Genomic DNA, 26702 nt, shown 5'->3' on the forward strand with positions numbered 1-26702 from the left:
GACTCTCGAGATTTACTCTTGATTAGGGGAGAGCAAAGTTGTCATGTTCTATGGTTGTCAGAAACTAAATCCCTTCTTGTCTAATCAGGGAAGTTAAGTCCTCCTTGAACATTCGAGAAAGTTTCTAGTGAACTCTGAGCTAAGCTGGCAAACCCAAAACTTTAAGTCTAGTATCGACAGTAGTAGACCTAGTTAACGTCTGGCCTAGGCCTTTACTGCTGTAGGTATTATTCCAATGCGCAGAGCCTATTGGGATGATAGGAACTACACTACACCCTGGTGTGGCTCCTGACCGGCTGCACACCATTTGCCACCACCACATAGGTTTCTTGACCCCTGGGTAGAGAGCCTCCGCTCTCTGGGTCCAGAAACAAAGCCCATCCTGGGCAGAGGTGTCATGCCTCCTCCCCTTGGAAGGGCTGGGACCACGAAAGAGGAAGCTTCAAAGGACTGCTGCCTTTGGACGCTGTCCCTGCCTTTTCTGCCCCAGCACCTGGTTCCCACCGATTCTGGACCACACTCGCACCCCTCAGGTGGGGGAGGCGAGGAGAAGCACACATCTCATTCACCTCCAACTTGAAGATGAGGGGACACAGCCAATTAGGAAGAGGCTCATGTCTCCTCCCACTAAAGGGTGGCACAATAGGGGGTGTACCCACCCCAAGGAAGGGACCCATTGGTCCGACCTGCACACCCCTTTTAACACCCCTAAATTTAGTATTTAGGGGCGACCCTGAACATTGCCTCCTCAGATTCGAGGATGAAAGAAAAAGGCCCAAAGAGCCATGCTGACCCAGGAAGGAGAAGAAGACACCAACTGCCTTGGCACCAGCCCTACCGGCCCGTCATGTCTACAACCTGCTTACAGCAAGAACCCCAGCGAGTCCAGCAGCCAACAACCCTCAGAGCCCAGAGGACCTGCGTTGCGACCATCGTACAGACAATGTCTCCCGTGAGCACCAGATTTGCTCAACCAAAGACTCACCTCCAGAATACGGATTTCGGTAACTCTGCGATTCTGCACCACTTGCACCCGACGCCCATGGCCCGAGTTCGAGTGGCCCAACACCCCAAGGAGGTCTCCCCAGCAATCCTGAACTGGGATCTGGTGATCCCCGACCTCCCTCAAGCCGATGCCTGCAGTCTAAACCTGAAAGGTACCCCCGGCAGCCACTGGAGCGGGTAAGACAACCCGACGCCCACTGCCTTAGGTGGCCCTACCAATGGTGTCCATGCATCCCCCAAGATCCCAACTTACCTCTCCTTCTGGTGGTCACCTTCAGAAAGCCTCCCTGCCAGAGCCCGCGCCTGCAGCATCTTTGTAAAAACAAAGGACCCCGACATTCCGCAGGCTATGCAGCTCCTGCGCTGGTCTTGGCCCCTGCAGTGGTGACCTTAAACCATGGAGCTTTGCTCCCACAGCCGAGTGGCCTGCTCGTCAGCAGTAAAGGCCCTCTTAGCCCCATTGGCTAACATTGGGTCCCTGCACTCGGGCGCCCCAGTGCCGCTGGTGGTACAACTTGAGTGCCCATGTAGCCCTTGGGAAACCTTGGTCCTAATCCCCAAAACTCACACTCGTAAATAGAGTACTTTCGTTTAAAACCGATAACCATTTTTCTCCCATAGAAACCCATGACCTAAGATATTGGGTCTAAAAATGTTCTGGAACTGTTAATGTATGGAGAAAAGTGAACTCAACTGCAAAGTATAAAAAGCCATACTAACTTTGTATGTAGAGATCCTAAGCTGTGGTCTCTTGGCATACCACCCCCAGTACTCCAAGTAATCAAAGTAATCCAAAAGTAACAAAAAGCAATCACTGTGTAATTTAAACTGTTTTCAAAGCATTGACCAACCTGTAACAAATGTAATTTAAAACACAACTGCATTACCTTGAACACTCTTGTATTTTGAAACTGTGCCAAGCTCTGCTTGGTTCAAAAATAAAAAATAAGTATACCTTTTTTATACTTACCTAATTGGTCTGGATTCTGTCTTTGAGTGTGTGTATCAGTCCTTGATTGAGTGAAAACAATAAATGCTTAACACACCATCTGGATAAGACTAACTGCTCACCCACACTTCCACACAGAGCTGTTAGTAATTACCAAATTTAGCCTCTGCTATACCTCTGGGGACTCCCTTGACTCTGTGCACACTATACCTCATTTCGGTATGATATATACAGAGCCAGCTTTCTACCTATGAGGACCAAATTAAGGTCCCATTAAGGCATTATAAAAGCAGAAGGGTAAGCATATGTGCAAGGCCCTTCAATAAACTATTTACAATAGGGCACCTAAATAGAGAGGGTAGGTAGGGCAGCTGCAACAAGGTAGACAGAGCAGAAAGATAATCCTTCAGAGTGTCCAAGCAGAGCCCTGCTGGGCAAGGATAAGAATAAAAAGCAAAATAAAAAAAAAGGGAGGGAGAAAGGGGGTTAATTGACACGTCTGTACAATACGGCAGAAGCATACCATCTTGGCGGAGGGGCGCCTGGCTGCCAGAATACCACTGCAGACTTTAGGAGGAAGGTTGAAAGCTATCAACTGTCACCACTCAATCTGATGCAAGAAGGTGGAGAGTTAAGAGTTTCGGGTGGAGGACCCTCCCCTGCTGCTGCAACAGTAGATCCTCCCGAAGGGGAGTCTGATTGGAGGATCAACACTTCTGTTCAGAAGCTCGGAATACCAGACTCTCTGTGCCCAGTCCGGTGACACAAGGATGACTTGAGCCTGGTCGTTTTCGGTTCTTTTTGAGGACTCTAGCCAGGCATGGTATGGGCAGAAAGGTATACAGGAGGCCTGAGCTCCAATCGGGACTAAAAACATCTAAGAGCCAAAGCCGCCTTGGAAAGTCCAGCACGCAAAACTGCAGACATTGTGTGTTTTCAGCAGAGGCTACCAGATCTACCCAAGGCTCTCCCCATTGTTGAAAGAGACCTTGCTCCCCCAATGGGTGAAGACACCATTCATGATCCACTAGGCATCGATGGCTGAGGTTCATCCGCACTGGCATTCAGGACCCCTGCCAGGTAATTAACCCAAACAGATCTGCCCTGGTGTTCCAGCCATGTCCAGAGACACAGGGCCTCTTTACAGAGGTTCCACGACCCCACCCTGCCCTGTCTGTTGCATTACCACATGGTGGTGGTGTTGTCCATGAACACTCAATCTAGCCTTTCCTTGATGGAGGGTAGAAAGGCTTTCAATGCCAGTCGGATCGCCCAGAGCTCCAGCATGTTGATGTGGCACCAGGATTCAGCCAGAGACCAGAGTCTTCTGATCTCCATCATTCCCAGGTGGCCGCCCCATCCCAGGAGTGAAACATCTGTCACTACTGTGACATCTGGTTGAGGAAGGGAGAGGCATCTGCATCGGACCCAATTGCGGTTTGTTAGCCACCACTTCAGGTCCTTTGCAGTTCTCTCCTAAATCTAGACCATGTTGTAGAGATTTTCCTGAGATTGCACCCACTGGAACTTCAGATCCCACTGCAGAGCCTGCATATGCCATCTGGCATGATCCACCAGCAGGATGTAGGAGGCCATGATGGCCAACAGTTTCAGAGTCAGTCTCACGAAACACAGGAAAGAGGCTGAAACATCAGTGTCATAGCCTGAATATGTATTTATTTATTTTGATGCTTATATAGCGTGCGGCTACCCCCCAACGGGGGTGTCCCGGCGCTACAGAATAGGAGCAGCAGGGATGTCTATCACGGCTAGAGGTTGGAGAACAGCCAGGTTTTAAGCTGCGCCGGAACAGAGATTCAAATTCGGTCAGCCGCAGACACAGTGGTTGGCTGTTCCACAGATTGGCAGTCACATCAGCAAAAGCTCTGCCCCCCGTTCTGGAACGGGGGAAACGGGGAGGGTGAAGAAGACGAAGGTGATTGGATCTGAGAGCTCGGGTAGACTGAACAGGCTTTAGCCTACATCTGAGATAAGCCGGACCCAAGCCATTTAGAGCCCTGAAAGCCAGGACCAGGGATTTAAGCTGGATGCTATAGGTAACAGGCAAACAGTGAAGTTTCATCAGATGAGGGGTTATTGAGTGGCGATAGGGGATATTGCATATCAGCCTTGCTGCGGCATTCTGCACAATCTGCAGCTGTTTAATCAGATAGGTTGGGGCTTCCGCATAAAGGCTATTGGAGTAATCCAGGTGAGAAGTGATAAGGGCATGGATGATGGTTCTACGTGATTCCAGAGGCAGGAAAGGGAGAATTTTACTAATCATACAGAGTTTACCAAAACATGCAGATGTGACCGTATTAATTTGAATCTTGCACGACATTACATTGTCAAATTGGAAACCCAAATTTCGAGCTGATTTTACCGGTACCGGGGGAGGGTTAAGCTCAGATGGCCACCACAGTAGAGAAGGAAGTGGCGCACTTTGATTGAAGAACAGCACCTCGGTTTTATCCGTATTAAGCTTGAAGGTGTTAAGGGTCATCCAAGATGAAATGTTAGTCAGGCAGCGTCTAAAGTTGGCAAAGCCGCCGTCAGAGTGATCTCTGAATGAAAACACAAGCTGAGTGTCATCAGCATAGGAGATCACTCTGACCCCCCAAGATTCAACTACCTCGGCCAGAGGTGAAAGATAGACATTGAAGAAGAGACAGCTCAGTGCAGAGCCCTGAGGTACGCCGCAGCTGAGTTTTTCCTACGAAACAAAAGGCCGGAGGAAGACCTGCTGAGTTTTACCACTCAGAAAAGATCTTATCCAGGCCAAGGGGATATCCCGTATCCCAAGACTATAAAGTCTATCTAACAGAATGGCGTGTGAGACAGTATCGAAAGCCGCGGACAGGTCGAGGAGCACCAACATGGCCTCCTCGCCTGCATCCACAAATGGTCTCAGTTACCTCCAGCAGTGCGGTCTCCGTACTGTAACCGAATCTAAATCCAGATTGTGAGTCGTGGAAAAATTGTCTGGACTCCAGATAGCTGGCCAGTTGTTTTTGCACAACTTCCTCAATTACCTTGGCTGGTTTGGGGTGGTGCGAAATTGGATGATAAATGCTGAACACTGAAGGGTCGGCGTCAGCTTTTTTCAAAATGGGATTCAGCATGGCCTGCGTCCATGATGTAGGGACATAACCTGAGAGTAAAGACGAGTTCCAGATTGGAATTAGAGGGGCGGAGAAGAAGGGGCGAGAGTGATAAGCACCTGGGCAGGAACCGGGTCCAGCGGGGACCCCGATTTACACAGCCACATTTTCATTATGGCAGTTTCCATAGAAATAGCTTTAAAAGACACAAACGCCTCCTCCTGAAGAACCTTAAGATCCAGAGGAGGGATTGCAAGGGCCTGATTGCAAGCAGCAGAGAAATCAACAATTTTATCATGAAAGAAGTTAGAGAGACCGTCACAAAGGTTTTGACTGGGGCAAATCGAACAGGCAAGGGCCGAGGGTTTAGCAAATTCCTTCACAATTTTTTTTTTTCACAACCAATTTTATTGAGCAAATGAGCACCAAGAATGTGGCGTCTCCACACCCGAAGATCACCACAACAATATCAATATAGCAGTTCCATAAGCAGCAAAATTATAAAACAGGCTCAGAATATGCTCAGTATAGAAACTCCCCAGCAACCCACCCTAACCCACAACTCTGCCCCCCCCACTCCAGATACCCCCCCAACCCCCCCTACCACACGTGTATAGCCGCAACTGAAAAAGAAAGTAGTTGTAATGCCTCCAGGGCCTCGCCGCTTCGGGCCAGAAATGTCACTGCGATCAAATGTCCTCCTCCTGCTCCGCCGGGGGGTCCAAGGACAGGCCACGATAGTCTGCCCAACGCCTCCAAATTTTGTAGTGCTTGCGTGGGCAGCCCCTTGCTTCAAAGATCGGCCTCTCCAGAGCCATAAAATAATCCAGCCCAGCCCTCCAAGCAGACAGGGGGGGAGCCCTCACCGACTTCCATGCCCGGGCCAGGTCCCGCTTGGCCACAACCAACCCCAAGAGCAACAAATGACGTTTATAAACGTTGCCCCCAATCCCTTCCATAATATGTAGCAGACCCAGCCGATGGGTACGAGGAAGGTCCCAGCCCAGGACCTCAGCCAGGCAACTCCACACACCCCTCCAGAACCCAGTCAGCCGGCCACACGACCATACCGTATGCAACAAGGAGCCAGGCACCGCCCCACAGCGCAGGCACTCCGGTGAAGCAATCAAGCCAGCCTTCCACAACCGTTCACGCGTATAGTAAGCGCGGTGCAAGTATTTAAATTGAATCAGCCGCAGCCGGACAGCTATAGCGGTTCCGCGCGGGGATTCCAGCGCCTCCCTCCAGTCGTCCTCATCAAGGGGGCCTACGTCTACTTCCCACGCCTCCCGAAGGGAGTGTAGGGTGGAGGAGCAATGAATCACAAGTGTCTGGTAGATCCTAGAGACCTTCTTGTCCCCCAGGTCCCCCATAAATACTTTAGCCTCGACAGGGCTGAACTCCGGCAAAGAGTCGAGGCCAGCGATGCTCGGGGCGAGGGCATGCCGTAGCTGGAGGTAGCGGAAGAACTGGGACTGAGGCATTTGGAACTCCGTACGGAGCTCCTCGAAGGACTTAAGAGTGGTGCCGGACATGACCTGGCCCAGCTGCGTGATCCCAATGTTCTCCCAACCCTCAAATCCGGTCAGGGTCGCCAGTTCCGGGAGCAGACCATTATGCCAGAGCGGCGTCTCAGCCGTCAGTCTGCCCCACCATCCCATTCGGCGCAATGACTGCCTCCATACCGCAAAGACCACTCTTGTGACTGATGGCAACCCACGGCGTAGGCGGGCCGAATAAAGGATGGTGTGGAGCGTGCGATCGCCCATGAGCAATCGTTCTAGGGCATAAGCCGGATCACTCCTATCACAATACCACCATTCATTGAGGATAAGTAATTGTGAAGCTTGGTAATAGGAGAGGAGGTCCGAGGTGGCCAAGCCACCACAGTAAGTGGATAAAAAGCACGTCTTCAGAGCCACTCTGGCCGCACCACCATCCCACAGGAAGCGGCCCAATGCTGAATTAACCTGGCGGAACCACTCCAGGCCAATGGGATGAGGGAAATTCTGGAGTTGGTATAGGAGCCGCGGCAGCGCTACCATCTTAAAGATGGCCGATCTTCCGAAAATAGTGAGCGGCATTCTAGACCAGGTCTTAACATCAGCCTGTACCCTCTCCCACACCGGCAATACGCCACGCGCCCAGGCCACGGCCCGCGACTCTGAGAGAAAAACGCCCAGATATTTCAGGCCATCCGTCGCCACTCGCAACTCAGCCGCCCAAGGGTCAGCAACCACTCCGCCACCCAGCACCCACAGGGTTGATTTATTCACGTTAAGATGGAGACCCGAGACCTCACCGAACGCCCGCATGAGCTCCAGAACCCGGGGACCCGACTGCCGCAGATCAGTCAAGAAGAGGAGGACGTCATCAGCATACAGCGCAATCCTATCCGCCAGGTCTTCATTCCAAACAAAGCCACGCAACCGGGTATCTACTCGCACTCTCGACGCCAGAGGTTCCATGGCGAGGGCGAACAGGTACGGGGACAGGGGGCAACCCTGCCGGGTACCGCGACCTATATGGAAGCGCCCAGAGGTAGCTCCGGCCACGCGGACCGAGGCCGTCACGTTGGTGTATAGGAGGCGAACGTACGACAAGAAGACCGGCCCCAGGTTGAGGCGAGCCAACAGTGCGAACAAATACGCCCAACTCACCGAGTCAAAGGCTCGGTCCATATCCGCCAGAAAGAGTGCCGCCTGCTCATCCCTAGCACCCATGGCATCCACCGCGGCCTGTGCCCGTCGGATATTATGCCGGGTGGCCCTGCGAGGCATGAATCCGGCCTGGTCGGGGTGGACCAGGTCAGTAATGTGGGGCAAGAGGCGGTTAGCCAGGGCCTTAGCCAGAATTTTGGCCTCGACGTTAAGTAGAGAGATCGGCCTGTACGAATCGTGTCTATCCGGCGCCCTGCCCGGCTTCAAGAAGACCACAATCTCGGCATGACGCCAGTCCGGCGGCAGTTCACCCCGATCCCTTGCCGCCTCCAGGGCGCGGCGATAGTGGGGTCCCAGCTGGACGTGAAATTTTTTATAGAATTCGCTTGGGTAGCCACTCGGGCCGGGCGCCTTACCAGCATTCAACTGACCAAGGGCTTCCCCCAGTTCCTCAGCCGTGAGCGGGACGTCCAGGGCGGTCCTGGTCGCATCCGAGACGGCCCGCGGCATGAGATCGTCAAGATATGCAGATATCACGTCCGTCTCCAAAGGATCACGAGGGGCGTATTGTGCCTCGTAATAACTGGCAAAGCTAGCCGCCAGCAAATCCGGATCGGTCATGATCGACCCGTCTCCCGCCGCAAGACCCGGCAACGCCAGGGGCTGGAAGGTCGCCTGGCACAACCTATGCAGCATGGTACAGGACTTGTCGCCCCACTGATACACTCTGCTGCGCGTGGCGAGCCACGCCTGCCGGGCTTCCTCATAAAGGACGGAGGCGTACAACTGTTGGGCCTGCAGGAGCTGCCTCACAATGCCTTCGTCACCCCCAAGCCGGCCACGCTGCTCCAGCTCCTCCACGCGGGCCGCGGCAGCCACAATAGCCTCCCGATGTTGTCGCCGAGTAGCCACGCACCAAGCTATGTCAATGCCCCGAATGGTGGGTTTCAGCGCCTCCCACACCACCACAGCGTCCGCGCCCCCCACGAGATTCTCGCGCCAGAAATGATCAATCGCCTCACGCAGATGATGCACATAGTCGGGCCGCTGCAGCTGCCAGGACGACATCCGCCAACGAAACGGCTGCCTCTTGGAAGGGAGGGTCAGGGTAGCTAGGACAGGGGAATGATCGGACAGGCCCCGAGGGAGTATCGCAGCATCACTGACTCGACTCAGACAGGCACCCGGCACAAACAGATAGTCAAGTCTCGAAAAGGACCCATGCACTGCCGACACATACGTAAATTCACGCACAGCGGGATGAAGGTGTCGCCACACATCGACCCAGCCCAGGCTACTCACAGTCGCACAGAGTTTGGTGGAAGCAACAGCAGGGGGGGGATCCGGTGTAACAGGCACTCGCCTTCGGCGATCCAAGCCCACATCCATAACCTCGTTCCAATCGCCTCCCACCATAGTCAGCACCTCCGGAATCTCATCCCACAGCGCAAACAGCCGCTCAGACAAGGCCCACTGCAGAGGGGGGGGGGCATATACACTACCAAACACCACTGGCTCCGTACCTAACATACCCTTAACGAAAACGTAACGGCCCTGGGGATCAATCCATTGCTTCTCATGTACATAAGCCACCCTGCGGTGCACCAGAATAGCCACCCCCCGGGAGCCTCTCGTAAAGCCTGCATGGTACACTTGCTGAAAGCCGAACCTCTGGAGGCTCAGGGCCTTGGAACCCAGCATATGAGTCTCCTGGAGCAGTAGGACATCCACCAACTCCCTTTTCCCCCAACGCAGCACAGCCCCACGTTTGATTTTATCCAGCATACCCCTTACATTCCATGTCACAACGCGCAGGGTCTTTTGAGGAGACACAGTCGTATTATTAGCCATCATCAACACAGCGTCCAGTATCCAGCCCTCCGTCCCACCCTGGCGCATTCCACAAAGCAACAAAGGCAAAAGCTATACACACGTGCGGTCCCACCCACCCAGCCCAAACACTCAGCAACCCCCCCCAGACCCAAACCCCCCAAAGCATCAGCAAGAAAAGAACTTCCCCCTCCGCCCCACTCCCCCCACCCCAATACCTCAGAGAACATTGAAGTATCTGTCGCGGCATGGAGAGACCCGGGTCCAGAACCGAGAACCCAGGGCCCGCCATACCAATGGATCCCAACATCCCAACCAATACACACTCACCACCCCCCTCCCCACACACTCAACCGCGGGGGTCTGAGGCCCATAGAAGGCACCCCCCGAGTCCCACCATGTACCCAAAAAGATAACAGGAGTTCTCAATTGGGAATAGACTGGCATAGGGAAGTCACTTTAGAACAGTCTCACCAGCCAATGTAGGGCAACGCAGCATTCGGTAAGTAAGGTCCAGACCCAGCAATGTTCAGTTGCCAGCCTCGGAGTGTTCCGAGTCCCCCGCACCATCCGTCTGCAATGTACTGGCAGAGGCCGACCTCTTCCTAGAGCGGGACCGTCGGTGACGGCCCTTCGGGTTTGGGCGAGGCACCTGCTCCGGCGACGATCCCCGGGACCCGCCCGGGTTCAGCCCCGGCTCGGCATGTGGACGAAGTCGTACCGTCTCATCAGTCCAGCGAAACACCTCCTCGGGGGAGTCGAAGAAATGCGTCCGGGACTGGTGCACCACTCGTAGGCGGGCCGGATACAGGAGAGAGTACTGGAGCTTCAGGCCCCGCAGCTTGGCCTTAGCAGCCACGAAGGATTGTCTCTGCTGCTGCACCATCCTCGTGTAGTCAGGAAAGATCATGATGTTATGATTTTCAAAGGTGAGCGAGCCTTTGTTCCTCGCCTCCCGCAGGATGACATCGCGGTCATGATAATTGAGCAGCCGGGCGATGACTGGTCTAGGGCGCTCACCCTCCGGCGGCCGCTGAGTCAGGGCCCTGTGTGCCCTCTCGATAACAAAGCACGTGGACAGTGTCCCTTCGGGGAGCCAGCCCTCCAACCACTGGGTCAAGAACCGCGCCATGTCGTCCTTCTCGCACCGCTCCGGAAAGCCGACGAAGCGGAGGTTGTTCCGCCTTGCGCGCCCTTCGGCGTCCTCCACTCGGGCCGCCAGCGTCTTCTGGACACCCTCCACCTCCGCCAGCCTCTTCTGCAGGGCGCCTATGTCCGTCTCAGTCACCGTGATGCGGGTTTCGGCCCCAGCGATCCTCTCCACTGCATTGCGAAGGTCTTGGTGCAGCAGCGTAACATCTGCTCCTACCGCCCCAATCTTGGCATCGAGCATGTCCCGGGATTGGGTGATGGCCGCCAGGATCGCTGCATTGTCCGGCCCAGGGCCACCGCTGCCGCCAGCCGCCCCAGAGCCACCACTAGGCCCCGTGAACTTATCGATGGGGCCTTGTTTAGGCTGTCCGCCACCTCTGGTCATGGCCAATCGTGGACTCGCCGGGACCGCACACGAGGCAGGGCGGGCACCACTCCCAGCTAGTTTTAATAATCCCCAGGCACCGCCACTCGTGCAGGAGGCTCCAGGCCCCGGGGTGGATCACCGACGTCAGAGGCCCCAAGAAGGAGGCGGGCAGGCCAACACAGGCCCGGGGTCGCGAAAATCGAGGCCCCGGCTTCACCAAGGCGGAACAGGCCTCAATCACCCCTCGGCACCACCAGCAGCTGTTCAGGACGCAGGGGAGGTTCGTGTCGCTATGGCCTGTGAGTAACTGCAGCCATAGAGCCGGGCCAAGCGCAGCGTCGTCAGCACCTCCACCACCCGCGAGCCCACAACTGATGTCGGGCGTCTCGAGAATCGAGGTCCCCGGTCTCCGGCCGGTCACTAGGCCTCACGGCGAACCACCAAAAGGGAGAAGAGAGTGTCCGCACAAAGAGCAAGGATAAGCGGCGCCTCAGCGGCCTGTGGGCGATCACAGCAGCAAGTTAGGGCCAAGAGCGGCGCCGTGGACGCCGCCACCTCACGCCAGCCCGCGACCGCCCCGGGCGTCCCGAAACTCAAGGACCCCGGTCTCCAGCCGGTCACAGGGCCGCACGTCTCCGTCGCCTCTCCGCGGTCCCAGGATCGAGTACAGCACCAGGTCGAGGCACCGGAGCAGGCAGGGGACTCCACCAAATCAGCGCCAGGCACTGGGTAGCAACAGCGGGCTCGGGGGCCATGATAAATGGAAGGATGAAGTCCGGGCCGACGGGAGCTCTACGAGGCTGCGACCGCCATCTTCGCCCGCCAAGCCACACCCCATTCCTTCACAATTTTAAACAAAGTTTTTGAAAAGTTTTCAGCAGCGCTAATTTTGCTGATAAAGCATTCCCTCAGTTTGTGATTTTTTTTTTATCGCGGTTCTGTAGGTAGCTTTAGCGACCGGATCATAGGTTAGTCGCCAGCTGCGCTCAAACTTTTTACAATTGCTCGTTTCAGCACGTAGAGCCAGGGAGAACCAAGGCGCTGAGGGTTTTGATCTGGAGGAGGACAAGGGTCGCACCGGGGCGATGACGTCAATAGCAGAGAAGAGACGAGTATTTAAATTAGAGACGTCGGTGTTCAGATCACCAGAAGTCTGCCAGGTTGAGTTGGCAAGAATGGGTTCAAGAGCATCGCAAGTAACCTTATACCACTTTCTATCAAGGTCCCTTGCTTTAGTTGAAGTGGCAGGGAAATGGCCAACCTAAATGGAATCAGGTAATGGTCCGACCAGGTATGGGGTAGGGGAGGAAAGGTGATAAGGCCAGAACGGTTCGAAAATAAGAGATCAAGAGTGTGGCCCGCTCGGTGTTTAGGGCCCTGTACCGTTGAGAGAAATTCAGGCCCTCCATAGTATCCAGGAGAGGTCTAGCCTTCGAGCATGCGGCATCGTCCACATGCAGGTTAAAGTCTCAAAGGATAGTAAAATGAGGAGGCTTCAGGGAAAGGGTCAGTGATCGTAGCGAGGAGTTCAGAAAGAAAGGAAGGGGAAGCGCCAGGAGAGTTATACCAGAACACCTGCTAAGATTAAGTTAGTTGCATCCGAGATGCTAAAGTACATGGCTTCCATAGAGCCGATATTAGTACGTTTTCTAGATGTGATCTTCCAGTGAGAGCGTAGGATTACGGCGATCCCTCCCTCCCACCTTAGTACCCGTATGACTAATCCCAACAAAGTGGTAGTCTGGGGGAATTGCAAGATTAAGGTCAGGGTTAGAGGAATCTTTGACCCACGTCTCTCTCAAGAACATTAGGTCCCAGGAATGAGTGGAAAAGGAGAGCCAAATATCTCCCGCGTGGCGAGGGAGAGATCTGCAATTAAGCAGACAGGCCTTGATAGAATCAGGGGGGCTAGAAGGCGTGGCTCCCCTTGCACACGCGGAGGGCCGTTCACTTGGTGGACTCAATGTAGCTAGAAGGCGTGGCTCCCCTTGCACACGCGGAGGGCCGTTCACTTGGTGGACTCAATGTCCTGGACTCGCTGCTCGAGAGGATAAGCCCAGAACCATACTGTGTCAAGAGCAGCTCCGAAAGGTAGCGTCTGAGAGGGAGCCAGGTGTGACTTGAGCGTGTGAATAGTGAACCCCAGTGAATGCAGGAGGTTTGTCATAGTGTGGAGGTGGGAGACGACAGCCTGGGGTGAGCTCGCCTTCAGCAGCCAGTGTCGAGATAGATGAAGACTGGCACCCCTGCTAGTGGCCTACTGTAAACCACAAGTAGCACCTAGGCAGGATGAGGATGTGAAATAGGCGTTCTGCAAGCCCAACGCTACCATCCAGTCTCCTTGGTCCAGAGCAGACAACAGTCAGTGTGAGAAAATGTAACTTCTCCTTTTTGAGGAAGAGTTGAGGATTCGGAGATCTAGGATAGGACGAAGACCCTTGTCCTTCTTTGGGACCAGAAAGTAACGGGGATAACAACCACATCCTACATCTGGCACCGAAACCATCTCTATGGCCACCCTGGCTAAAAAAAGGCATGCTTTACCCACGGAGCAGTGACAAATAATCCTCCATCAGCTGGTCATAAGATGGAGGCATGGCAGGAGAAGTGGTTCCCAAGGAGAGGGAGTAGCCTCACCGGACGATATGCAGAACCCACTTGCCCGATGTTATGGACTGCCAGTGGTGGAGGTGATAGCAAACCCTGCCACCAGATGTAAACGGTCAAGATTAGGAAGGTTTCGAAGGTTTGGAGGTTGCAGCTGCCGGGGGTTCAGGATCAGACTGCTGGCTACCCGACCTACCAGGTTGGTAGAAACCGTGCCCTCGGCCACACACAGGCTGGGAAGCTTGCACAGCATGGTGGCTGGGATAGGGTTGTCATGGTTGAAAGCTCCTTCCATGGTGGACTGGAGATGATGGGGGGCAGCCAAGAGGCCCAAGGACATGGCCGTAGCCCGCACGTCCTTATAGCACTTCAACACTGAGTCTGCCGTGTCTACGAAGAGATGGCATGCCCAGGAGAGAATCTTGGACATTCCCCGAAAAGCTAGGCGTTCTCAGCCAGGTGTGGCATCTGAGAGCCACTGTAGAAGAAACTGCTCTGCCCAGTGACTCGGTCATGTCCAAGATACAGCGGTATAGTGAACTTCGCTGCTTCTCTCCACTCTGTAGCTGCTTGGGAGAGAATGGCCTGGGCCTCTTCGGGAACCTGTGGCAGCACCTGCACAACCATTTCCCACAGTAAGGGCAAAGACAGTTCATAGATCTTCAAGGGCACCATAGAGGACTTGAGCCATTGAATCCGAAAGGACGTGGGAGTAGAGTCCCTGGAGACAGCTGGCATTTACTGAATGGAGAGCGACGCTAGTGGAAGAAAAAAACTCACTTCCCAAATGTCTGTACTTGCTTGGATTCCCTATCAGGAGTAGTCGGGAAAGTGCTGGGGATGTACCCGCTTGTGCACACCTGCACAAACATTCAGGGAAAGGGTACTGAGACAGAAACACAGGGTCGCCAGGACAAACACTCAATATTTGCCTGTTGACTAGGGGGGCGAGAGTTTGGTCCAGGTACCCAACAAGGTATCCGTTAGTGGCTCATTAAATGACAGAAGAGGCTCAGATGATGTTTAATCCGTCTGGAGGGTTCCGTCAACACATTAGTTTTAACCTCCAAGGTGGAGAGTTGGAGGTCAAAGACTTTAGCAGCCCTACGCATCACCATTGTATGGTGTCAGATTCCTCAATGGCTTCGTCAGTGGGTGAGATGTGTCCAGCTTCAATTGTTTATGAGAAGTGTGGCTCACTGGTTAGAGGAGGCAGACCTGGAAGCAGAGGTCAGCCCGGGACCAGGGTTCAATTCCCGGCTCGGCGGGGTCTTGAGTCCTAAAAAATGTCCATGGACTCGACAATTCTCGCTCCGGTGCCTACTCGATTCATGGGTTCACACTCTGCGACTCTGGGCAATATCTTGCTTAATCTCCACAACGGCCCCTCGCGATGGGATGCCTGGTTTTCACCTTGCGGATACCCTGCCGGGGTTATCTCACAGGGGAATACCAGGACGGGTTCCCTAAGCAAGCGCTTAGAAACCGCTTGGTGATTTGCGCTATATAAATTCCTGTACATTTACATTTACATGATTTTTGCTAGACTTACCGGGTGATTTAGACCTAGATGAACACTGGCCTCTGCAATGGCTTTGTTGCATTCTGGAGCGAAAATGGGATCAAACCTTGAACTTTGGCTGCGACCTGGACCTGTCTTGTTACGTGGTCTTCTTATGCCTGGTGATGTAGAATTTTGCCTTCCGGTCTGTTGTGACATTCCCTTGCACACAGTGAATTTTTTGACCAAATAGATGAGGTAAAGTTCTCTTGAGAGATGAGAGGGACCTCCAGATTCGTGTGTGGTGGCGAGGGAAGAAAAGATCTGACATCAGCACGTAGTTGTGTAGAGTATATAGGCCACACGTCATGTCCTGAGTGGAGTGGCATCAGTGCGGAGCCGCGCTACCTACAGGCTAACAGAGGTAAAGCTGAAAAATTCAGAATCTAGCGTGACACCTGGGAAATATTCAAAAGGTGAGGAATTTGAGGCTAGAAGGCTCTATCAAATGTTATGTACTGCATTTATACAGTAAAAGGAAACACAGCAATGGGATCACATGCAACTCAAATGTGTTGGTAAACTCTTGTTGAATGTTTTACCCATCTAACCAAGCCCATGGCAGTGCTTTTTAATGGAGCATTTGTTACTGATAGAGGGTTAAGAGGTACCAGAAATCATGGCTTCGGCCCATCAAACAACAGGGGATCCTTCACCATCTGATTTTACATATGCACATTGACCAGGACAGAAAAAAAAGAAAAACAAGGGAAAGTTATCCTTCCCTGTTATTTTTGACTTTCTTGATGTACCAGTAGGAGTTCATCTGCCTTCCTGCATTCTGAAATCTTCTTGAAACTGAGCCACAAGCCGCAATCCAGAAGATAAATAATGTTGTACCTTTCAAAGAAACAAGTTTTGAGCACAGATGTTCGACACATCACTAGCCAATCTCAACGAAAAGCACAGCACTTCACAAACTGAGAAACACTTATTTAAAGGCACATAGTTTACCAAAAATACCAGCTGTCTCTTATCCCTTCGATTAATGTCAGCACTTATGGCCTAGTCAGGCTGGGACATACCATTGTTAGATTTGTGAGTGTGACACAGAACTCTACCGAAAGATATTCTACAAGATGTGAAACAGAAGAAAAAGTCTCAATAAAATCACAAAATCTGTGCTCTTTGCTCTGTTATGTACACAGGTAAAAGAGACGGACTTTAGTGGTTAATGGTGGAACCTAGAAATCTGGGTCCTAATTCGGCCATTGGTATTGGTCAAAATAATCTGGATGACCATGGTCAAACAAATGTATCAACCACTGCTTGAAATTATAAATTTGTGAAATGTAATTGTGCAATCTAAAATACATGTAATGCAAGTATGTTATATCTTACAACTCTCCCACCAAGTTATGATTCTCCGGTATCAACCACACCTCGTATAATACTGTGCTGAGCATAGCATTTTATTTGTAAGACTCGGTTATAAACAGTTCTGCTGCTGTAAGAGCCAGATTAGAATTAAATGAATTACCTAAAATGAAAAATTGTGTACTACAAGTCTGAGTAACATTAAGGGCATGTATTATTAATAAGGATACACATTCTGTGTGTAAACAGCAACACATGCGATGAGCCATGGCAGTTATCCACACATAGCAGGGTTAGAAAAACCCTCTTGCTAGTCACACATTTTTTAAATCCACCTATCATCACTTTCATAATATGATCCTAGCCTTCAATCATTTGAATAGTCACTCTGGGATATCAATAAACAAGTGTAAAAGACTATGAATGCACGCAATAAAATATACAGTTATGTAAAAAGAGGCATTTAAGAATGAGGATTGTGAAAATCTAAAATTAAAATGTGTTTTTAAAATCACCTCTTTTTGGAGAATGTCCTCTCGAATTTGAAGCCTTGCCAGGGATTCGCGATCTCGCTGAAGCTCATTAACTTGCTCTTGAAGATGTTTTATGAGGATCTAGGGAAAAGTTTTCAATACTCCCCATTAAAAAAGCACGCACTTAATTCATTATTAGAAATGTAAAAAACACTTCTGAACGTGAACATTTATGAATGATAATGTCTGCATGGGCTCCTTTTGTTAACCAGTCTGCCTTACAATAATACAGTAAAGCATAGAAAATGTAAAAAATTAACTTCAAGTTCTGAAAGGGGTACAAATGTACTTGTTAGCTCGAAACTTCGCCATAGGAGTACAACTGGACACTAATCTTAACCAAACAATTAAGCAAATACATCACAACATTAGTAATTGTATTTGTCATAATTTTAAGATCGCTTGACAATGAAACCAGTCCAATAAAGGTCTCACAGAGTGCTGTAAAATATAGAAAGTGTAGCAGTCTCTCTTGGCATTGGCAGTTCGCTTCTGCACTGAACCCTGCTCAACACTGAGTATGGCAAATGTTGTGATTCAAATATAAATTGATCTGTTGGCATGCCCACTCTTTTTTAGCATCACATTCTAAACGGCCTTGTCAGTGGGGTAACACAAACTGATGAAACCTTATTGCAGAATGTGATGAGGACCCCGTAAGTCTCCCAGTCGCATACCTCACAGATATTGATTTATTTTGAAGGTTTTGTATAGCGCGAACATGACCCTTTCTGGTATCAGCGCGCTTTACGGGGGAAGCATAGGGCAAAGTACGATGCATATCATTATAACCTCCTGATACAGATAGTTGCAAAAGTGTAAGCATAAAGACAGAAAATACAAAAACATCAAAAACAGTGATAGCAGTTTTGCGGGTCACGTCGTTGATCATGTAAGGTTACTCATGAGTAGAGACTTTACTTCTTTCTTGAAAGAGGCAGTAGCGGGATTAAGTCTGGTTTCTGGGGGCAATGCGTTCCAGATCCTTGAGGAGATTCTGGAGAAGGCTCGGTTGAATGTTTTCTTTTTGAAAAATCTTTGTGGTTTCACAAGAAGAGTGCTGGAGCATGAGACCAGCTTATGACAATTGCGGGATCCGTGATGGCAGCGGGCTCAGACAATGGCAGTAACTGGGGAAAGGAAGTGCAGGCGAGACTTTGAAGCGCCTAAATGCGCGTCTCCCTCTTGATGAGCCGTCATGCTCCAACAAGTCGAGAAGCTCTGTCGCTCTAGGGGAGGCAAGCCAAACTAGTTGCTGACCACAAGTGCATCGGTGCATGCGTCCATCGGTCCCCCGAATTTCTTGTGGTATCCGCAGCACCGCAGCTTATCCGATGTCCCACCTCACGTGTAGTGAGCTGGACGGTGTGGCCGCGATTGAGAGGGAGTCCGCAGCAGTAGAGCACTGTATCCAGATCCGAGCCGCTGCAATGAACAGATGCGCCAGAACCTGTTACTTTCAGGTCATTTCTGTTGCACAGGAAAGAAAACCCAGGGTGGGTGGATGACAGGGTATAGTTGGGATAATTACAACACAGTGATCCCGGACACAGGAGCTTCTTTGCTGTGCTCCCTATTGGCAGTTCGGGCTGGACTGTTCAAATTGGGTGCAGGCTCAAGACTGATTCGCATATGGCTGGGTTCAAACTGGAATGGCATGGTGAGCATAAAAACGATGGCCCATATCTCTGTACTGGGGTGAATGTATGACATTGTTCTGCATTCCGTCCATCAATTGTTCTTTTTGCATTTGTCACCCCGAGTGGGACGGGTATGCCCAGACGTGGGTTCTGTGCGCTCTATGCCACTGGAGTCAAGCTCTCCTGGCTGATGAGGGCTGAAAGTCCGAAACCGGTCCTAGGATGCTTGTTTCCAGTCCAGGGAGAACCTGGCCTGGCAGTTTGGGCTGGACTGTTCCCATTGGGCGCAGGGTCAAGACTGATTTGCATATGGCTGGGTCCAAACTGGACTGGCATGGTGAGCAAAAACACTATGGCTTTAGGCCCAGATCTCTGAACTGGGGTGAATGTATGACATTGTTCTGCTTCCGTCCATCAATTGTTCTTTTTTGCAATGGACAGATGCGCCAGAACCAGTTACTCTCAGGTCATTTCCCTTGCACGGGAAAGGAAAGGGTGGGTGGATGACAGGGTATAGTCGGGATAATCACAACACACTGATCCCGGACCCAGGAGCTTCTTTGCTGTGCTCCCTATTGGCATCAATATCCATTGACGTTGGGCTTAGTGGGGACATCCTGCAGGGTGGGGATCCTGAGCCATAGGGCTCTCCGTTACGCCTCAGGGCCTCGTAAGTGTCCTTCTGTAGAAGGAACTGCCCCGCAGTAAACAGACACGAGTTCAAATACATTTAATACCTGAACATCTCACATCACCTCCTGAGCAAGAGTTGATCAGAGGCAACATTTAACCAGAGCTCTTCACATCTTTCGCAGTCAGGTATGGCCAGCTACTGTGCAAGAGTTTAATGTGGATCATTTACATTTGTGCTTAAGAAGGCTCTAGTAACGTACAATGAAGATGGGCTTGACCTCTCACCGAATTCAGCATCTGCACTTCCGCACTCAGCGCTGTCACAAGGGACAGAGGAAAAAAAGTAAAATAACCCCAAAGAATACTGAAAGTGTTCACTTGCAAATTGAAAATCAAGACTTCTGGTATGATTATTTTTGTTTACTGTTCTAGCTGTATTCATCTCCATTTTCTTTTAACTGCCCTCATCCACATTTTTGTGGAAAAAATAAATTTGCATCTAGCGGTTTCCACATTTATTTACACAAAAATATACACTAGTACTTGGATGAATGCAGGTTGTACTACTCAATAAAGTAACTGTTTATTTAATTATTAGAAGGTGTTATTGAGTTTTTTCTTTCGATGACTTCAGAGCGAAATAGGTTTTCCCAAGTCTGTACTTTGGGATGCACAAAACGACCGATACATTCAGTCATTTTAGTGAATCACTAGCTGGTACAATCATAAATATTTGTTTTCGTCATCACTCAATCGATCACCAATTTACAAAAACCTGTAAAAACGGGACCAAAGCTGATAATCGGATTGAAGTGTGAATGGTAAAGGGCTTCGAATGACCACCGGTCCAGCATACACAAAGGGAATCTATAGTTGTTTTTTTTTTTTAACTCTCCATGCTGTCAGGCCTGTGGGTGGATGGGAAGCTTTAGAATCCCAGATGCCACTTCCGGGTGGCCCAGACCTGGCATTTTCTGTCGCAAAGAGATCCAGACTTGGTTTGCCCCATCAGCTAACATCTTGACTAAACTACCTCGATGGAGTACACACTTGTGATATTCTGTCTGCAGATTGTGTCAGCACAATCGTTCCTGACACACAGCAGGTGTTCTGCAATCAGACAGATGCGGTTGCCTATAATCCAGGTCCACATCAGGAGTGCTTCATTCAAAAGAAAATGGGATCCTTATCCTGGTTGACGTAAAACAAGGCACCGGATCAGCACTGAAAACAGGCTAATTTTGAAACGTAACACCTCAAAGCCCCTGATAAATCTTACTGAGCTCCAAGATTTAGTTAAATTCACAGGCTCCTCGATGACAGTTTTTGGGGGCATCAAATGTGACGACAAAATCTGTGGCCTTGGTTTGAAAATGAAGGCCAACTGCAATGTTCTGTTGCTGACCCCCCTATACCAGACTCAAATTAAACTGGGGTGCAACAGTGAATAGGTCTGCCCAGGAGTTGGTAGGCTGAATAAACGGTTTGTCTAGTCTTCCTGCACAGGACTCGTCCGCAGATGGTTGGGAATATTTAGAGATATTCTGAGGAGTTAGCCTGGGCATAGATTTGCAACTGAATACAATTTATGATTAAAGTTCCTCAAAGATATGTTAAATACTTTTTATTGAAAAGTAAAGATAGTAAACATTTCAATAGTTAAACAAAATATAACAAGTTAAACAGAGTACAGAGTTAATAAACTCGTTTGGACGAAGAATCCCTTAAAAACATATAGATATGAAATATTAATCTAGTAATGAGAAAAACGAAATGATCCAGTAGAACAAGTTACTTACCTTCGGTAACGCTTTTTCTGGTGGATACAGTATCTGCCTGTGGATTCCTCACCTTGTGAATATCCCCTTGCGTCAGCAACATTCGGAAATTCTTTTTGTAGCTTTGCGCCGACGTGGACGACGTCACAGAGGCACGACACCGCGCGCGACTCCGGTGACGTCACCGACTCCATAATAGGCCCACGCCGGCGTGATGACATCAGTTCCGCCCTTTTTTCCGTGCCTTCGAGGCACACCGACGGACCAACATCAGTAGATATATACACAGAATACACAGTACACAAATGTCAAAATAACACACATAGTGTGAAACCAATGCAGAAAAGCAATTGAAATAAAACTTTTCCTTCAACAATAAAAACATATTAACATCACAGTTACTCAGGTATAGAAGAGTGGACAACGGGGAGGTGGGTGGGTCAGTGAGGAATCCAGAGGCAGATACTGTATCCACCAGAAAAAGCGTTACCGAAGGTAAGTAACTTGTTCTTCTGATGGATACATCTGCCAGTGGATTCCTCACCTTGTGAATAGATTCCCACAGCAGTCCCCACTTCCGGAGGAGGGTGTCCACTCTCCTATACCAGAAAATCCTGGAGGACAGAACGCGCAAAGTGGCCTTCCCTCCTCACTTCGGTATCCAAGCAGTAATGCTTCGCGAAAGTGTGGAGGGAGGCCCAAGTTGCCGCTTTACAAATATCCTCAACAGGTACACCCCTAGACATAGCAGATGTTGAAGACATTGCTCTAGTAGAATGGGCTCTTATACCCTCTGGAGGTTCCTTACCAGCCAGGGCGTAGCAGATCTTGATGCATAGAATTATCCATCTCGAAAGTGAGCGCCTGTGCACAGCTCTTCCTTTCTGGCAACCAGCAAATCCAACAAACAGCTGGTCATCAACACAATAGTCCTTAGTCCTATCAAGATAAAAGCTCACCGCCCTCATAGGGTCCAGACGGTGAAGCCGCTCCTCCTCCTCAGAAGGGTGAGGGGGAGGATAGAAGGTAGGAAGGGTAATGGACTGTCCTAGATGGAAGGGAGTTACCACCTTAGGCAGAAAAACAGCCCTGGTCCTAAGAACCATTTGTTCAGCATGGATGGTCAAGAATGGGGGCTTTGAACTAAGAGCTTGAACCTCACTTACCCTCCTTGCCGAGGTAATTGCAACTAGGAAAACCGTCTTAAAAGACAACAACCTCAAGGGACAATTATGTAGATGTTCGAAAGGGGAACCCATCAGAAAAGTAAGCACCAGATTCAAGTCCCATTGAGGCACGATAAAAGGGGCAGGAGGAAATTTATGTGTAAGGCCCTTCAGAAATCTTAAAACAATAGGAGATTTAAATAAGGACGGCTGATCCGGCAGGCAAAGAAAAGCCGACAAAGCCGAAATATAACCTTTCACTGTAGCCACAGCAAAACCTTGCTGCGCTAAAGAAAGAGTAATAGGAGTATATGTGACAAACGAGCCCTCAAAGCATCAATGGACTTCTCCCCACACCAAGTCACAAATTTAGACCATCTGTAAGAATAGATTGACTTAGCGGAGTCACGCCTGGCCGAAAGAATGACATCCACCACATCATGTGGGAGAGAAAAGGAATTCAGGTTGCCCCGTTCAATCTCCAGGCATGAAGGTGTAAGGTCTGGAGGTGGGGGTGTAGAACCTGGCCCTCCATCTTAGAGAGGAGATCTGCCCTGAAAGGGAGACGGAGCGGCGGGCACGAGGAGAGGTGGAGAAGATATGTGTACCACACCCTTCTTGGCCAATCCAGGGCGATCAATATGACTTGGGCCCGGTCTTGGCGAATCTTCTTCAGAACCCGAGGAATCAAGGGTATGGGAGTAAACGCGTAAAGGAGTTGCGAGTCCCAACTCAACTGAAACGCGTCCCCCAAGGCTCCCTGCATCGGAAACTGGAGGCTGCAGAATGACGGGCAGTGAGCATTCTCGCGAGTGGCGAACCGGTCCACCTGAGGAGTCCCCCACGTCCGAAAGACGTGACAAACTACCTCTGGATGAAGCCTCCACTCGTGGTCGGCTGAGAACTGCCGACTGAGACTGTCTGCACGCACGTTCAGAACTCCGGCCAGATGATTTGCCATCAGACAAATCTGATGATCCAGAACCCAGGACCAGAGACGCAGAGCCTCTCTGCAGAGACACTGCGACTCTACTCCCCCCTGCTTGTTTACAAAGCACATCGCGCTGGAATTGTCCGTCAGGACCTGAACCGACCGCCCGCGAAGGGAAGGGCGGAAGGCTTTGAGCGCCAGACGAATCGCCAGCAATTCCAGAAGGTTGATGTGAAGCAACCTTTCCTCTGGAGACCAAAGACCCTTGATCTCCAGATCCCCCAGATGAGCACCCCACACTAGAGTGGACGCATCCGTTATCACTGTGGCCACCGCTGGAGGAAGTTGGAAAGGCTTTCCTTGAGACAGATTGCCCTCCACACTCCACCAAGACAGATCCGCTGCAGCTTCTCTGGAGATCCTGATGGACTCCGTGAGATCTCCGTTGTGTTGATACCACTGCCTGCGGAGGCACCACTGGAGTGCCCTCATATGCCAGTGTGCATGGTTGACTAACAGAATGCAAGAAGCCATCAGACCGAGCAGACGAAGGACCTTCAGGACTGGAACGACCGCTCCATTGTAAAATAAAGGAATAATTTCCTGTATGTTCGAATCCTTTTAGGTGGAGGGAATGCCCGACATACAGAAGAATCCAGTACTGCACCTATGAACAGGTTGCGCTGGGAGGGCACCAGGTGGGATTTGGGTACATTTATTGAAAAACCCAACCTGTACAACAACTGCGTTGTGACTTGCAGATGATGGAGCACTTTCTCCGGAGATTCTGCTTTGATCAGCCAATCGTCCAGATAAGAGAATACCGGAACCCCTGACCTTCTGAGATGTGCAGCCACCACTGCCATCACCTTGGTGAAGACTCGAGGCGCAGTAGTAAGACCAAACGGAAGGACCGCAAACTGGTAGTGCTGCGATCCCACTGTAAAACGGAGATACTTCCTGTGCGACTTCAGAATAGGGATGTGGAAATACGCATCCTGCAAGTCGATCGACACCATCCAGTCTTCTTCCAGCAGCGCTTGAAGAACCTGCGCAAGGGTGAGCATCTTGAACTTCTCCTGCCTCAGGTAAAGGTTCAAGATCCTGAGATCCAGGATTGGAAGAAGTCTGCCATCCTTTTTGGGTATCAGGAAATACCGGGAGTAGCACCCCTGACCCCTCTTCTGCTCTGGAACTACCTCTATCGCACCCTTTCTTAACAGAGCCAGGACTTCTTCCAGCAAGAGCAACAGATGGTCCTACGCACAAAAACCTTGGCAAGGAGGGTAATTGCGGAGAAATTCCCGAAAGGGAAGAGCATACCCATTCCCCACGAGATTGAGAACCCAAAGATCCGATGTAATCAATTCCCAATCTCGTAGAAAATGGGTAAGCCGGCCCCCCCACTGGGCCCACATGATCTGGAATGGCGGATCTAGGGCTGCTTTGCTGTGGTGGCAGGGGGTTGGGAAGAGGTAGAGGAGGAGGAGGAGGAGGAGGCCTGAAGAGCTCTTTGCCTGCCTCTGTATGACTTGTACAGCGTATTTTGCTGCTGCTGAGGCTGCCTGTAGGTCCGAAAGGAAGACCTGCCAAAACCTCTGAACCTCTTCCCTGTAGTACCTCTGCACTGCAGGCCCAAAGATCTCGCTGTCACTCTGCTGTCCTTGAATCTTTCTAAGGCAGCATCAGCCTTCTTTCCAAACAATCCTGACCCATCAAAGGGCAAATCCATCAAGGCAGCTTGGACATCAGCCGAGAACTCAGATGAGTTAAGCCATGCCGCTCTTCTTGTGGCCACAGAAGAACCCATCACTCTTGCTACTGAGTCAGCAGGGTCCAGACCACTCTGAATGACCTGTCTAGCGGCAGCCTGAGTGTCAACAATCACTTCTTGAAAATCGTTCCTATCCTACTCAGGAAGCTTTGCAACCAGCTGTTTTACTGAATCCATCAACGCATGGATATAGCGTCCCATTAGACAAGTTGCATTAGTCGATTTAAGCGCCATGCTTGCAGAGGAAAATATTTTTTTAGCAGCCTGGTCCTGCTTCTTCGATTCCTTATCCCCAGGAACCTGTGGAAAAGCGCCCGCAGATTTTTTCGAGCAGGCCGCCTGCACAACCAAGCTTTTTGGCAAGGGGTGTGTGGATAAAAAGTCCGGGTCACCGGGCGCCACCCTGTACCTTCTTGCAACAGCAGGGGCTGTAAGCGGTCTTTTCCAAACCTCAATTATAGGCTCCGCCAAAGCATCATTAAAAGGGAGCCTAGGCTCGACCAAAGAGGTAGGCGAATGAAGGACTTCAGTCAGTAAATTAGCTTTATACTCTGCAGTTGGAAGTGTGAAATTCAACAAGTCTGCAGCCTTCCTTATGACCACGTGATAAGGTGTCACATCCTTAGAAGGGGCGTCAGAAATAGAGGCCAAATCCCAATCAGGGGACAGTTCAAGACCACTAGCCTCTCTCAGATCATCGAAAAGATCCTCTGAATCCTGTAGCTCACCCTCTTTCATTTCTGCTTCACGATACCTCTGCTCTTCCAGACGTCTCTGTGCCTCACGCCTCGACCTCAGTTAGGGAAGGTCTATAGCCAAGTGACATGAACCAAATATATTATAATTAATACAGTTTAGATATAAAATTGAAAATGGAAAGTCCAACTGTATGAAAATTATCTCCAAACACTGAAAACTTCTATTTTGATTTTATTAGTATGTGTTATACATATCAATCAATTTTTTTGAGAAATTACATATTTTATATTCTTTTTTGTGTATCTCAAAAGAAATACACAAAAAATGAATATAAAATATGTAATTTCTCAAAAAAATTGATTGATATGTATAACACATACTAATAAAATCAAAATAGAAGTTTTCAGTGTTTGGAGATAATTTTCATACAGTTGGACTTTCCATTTTCAATTTTATATCTAAACTGTATTAATTATAATATATTTGGTTCATGTCACTTGGCTGTAGACCTTCCCTAACTCAGTTTGTTCCCTATGTATAGCAGGTGTAACGGTTACATATAGGGGTCCCCTTTTTCCTAAGTATCACGCCTCGACCTCTCCTTCATGAATGAAGTCGACGGATCCGGAATCGACTCCGTCGGAGCCGGGGCCAGCGTCGAGCCCGAAGCCGAAGGACCAGACCGCTGAACACTAGGTCGGATCGGATTCGGCGTCGAGGGTGTCGGCGTCGAAGGTCTTGGCGTTGAATGCTTTGGCGGCGCAGAGTAAAGCCAAGGCGGTGTCGGAGTCGGCATAAATGGCATAAAAGACGCAAGAGCATAAGACTGGGGGATACCCAGATTGTATGCTAATGGACCCGTGGGACCAACCGGTGCACCAGAGGGGTACATAGCTCTTGAATACACTCCATACATAGCATTCAGGAACTGAGTAGGGTCCTGACCTGGAGCAGGAAAAGATGGATAAGAGCCCACAGGTTGCTCTCGAGGGAGCG

General features: G+C 50.4%; 1 protein-coding gene across 2 annotated transcripts in view; it reads right to left on the minus strand.

Moving 5' to 3' along the window:
• CEP162 (centrosomal protein 162) overlaps positions 1-26702 on the minus strand; it is a 977479-nt gene that overhangs the window by 108412 nt on the left and 842365 nt on the right. For both annotated transcript variants that reach the window (XM_078648156.1, XM_078648158.1), the window contains one exon: positions 17068-17166. In XM_078648156.1, the coding sequence (XP_078504282.1) occupies positions 17068-17166 (99 nt within the window). The remainder of the gene's footprint in view (positions 1-17067; positions 17167-26702) is intronic.

The sequence above is a fragment of the Lissotriton helveticus genome, chromosome 6, assembly GCF_964261635.1.
Source record: "Lissotriton helveticus chromosome 6, aLisHel1.1, whole genome shotgun sequence".
NCBI lineage: Eukaryota > Metazoa > Chordata > Amphibia > Caudata > Salamandridae > Lissotriton > Lissotriton helveticus.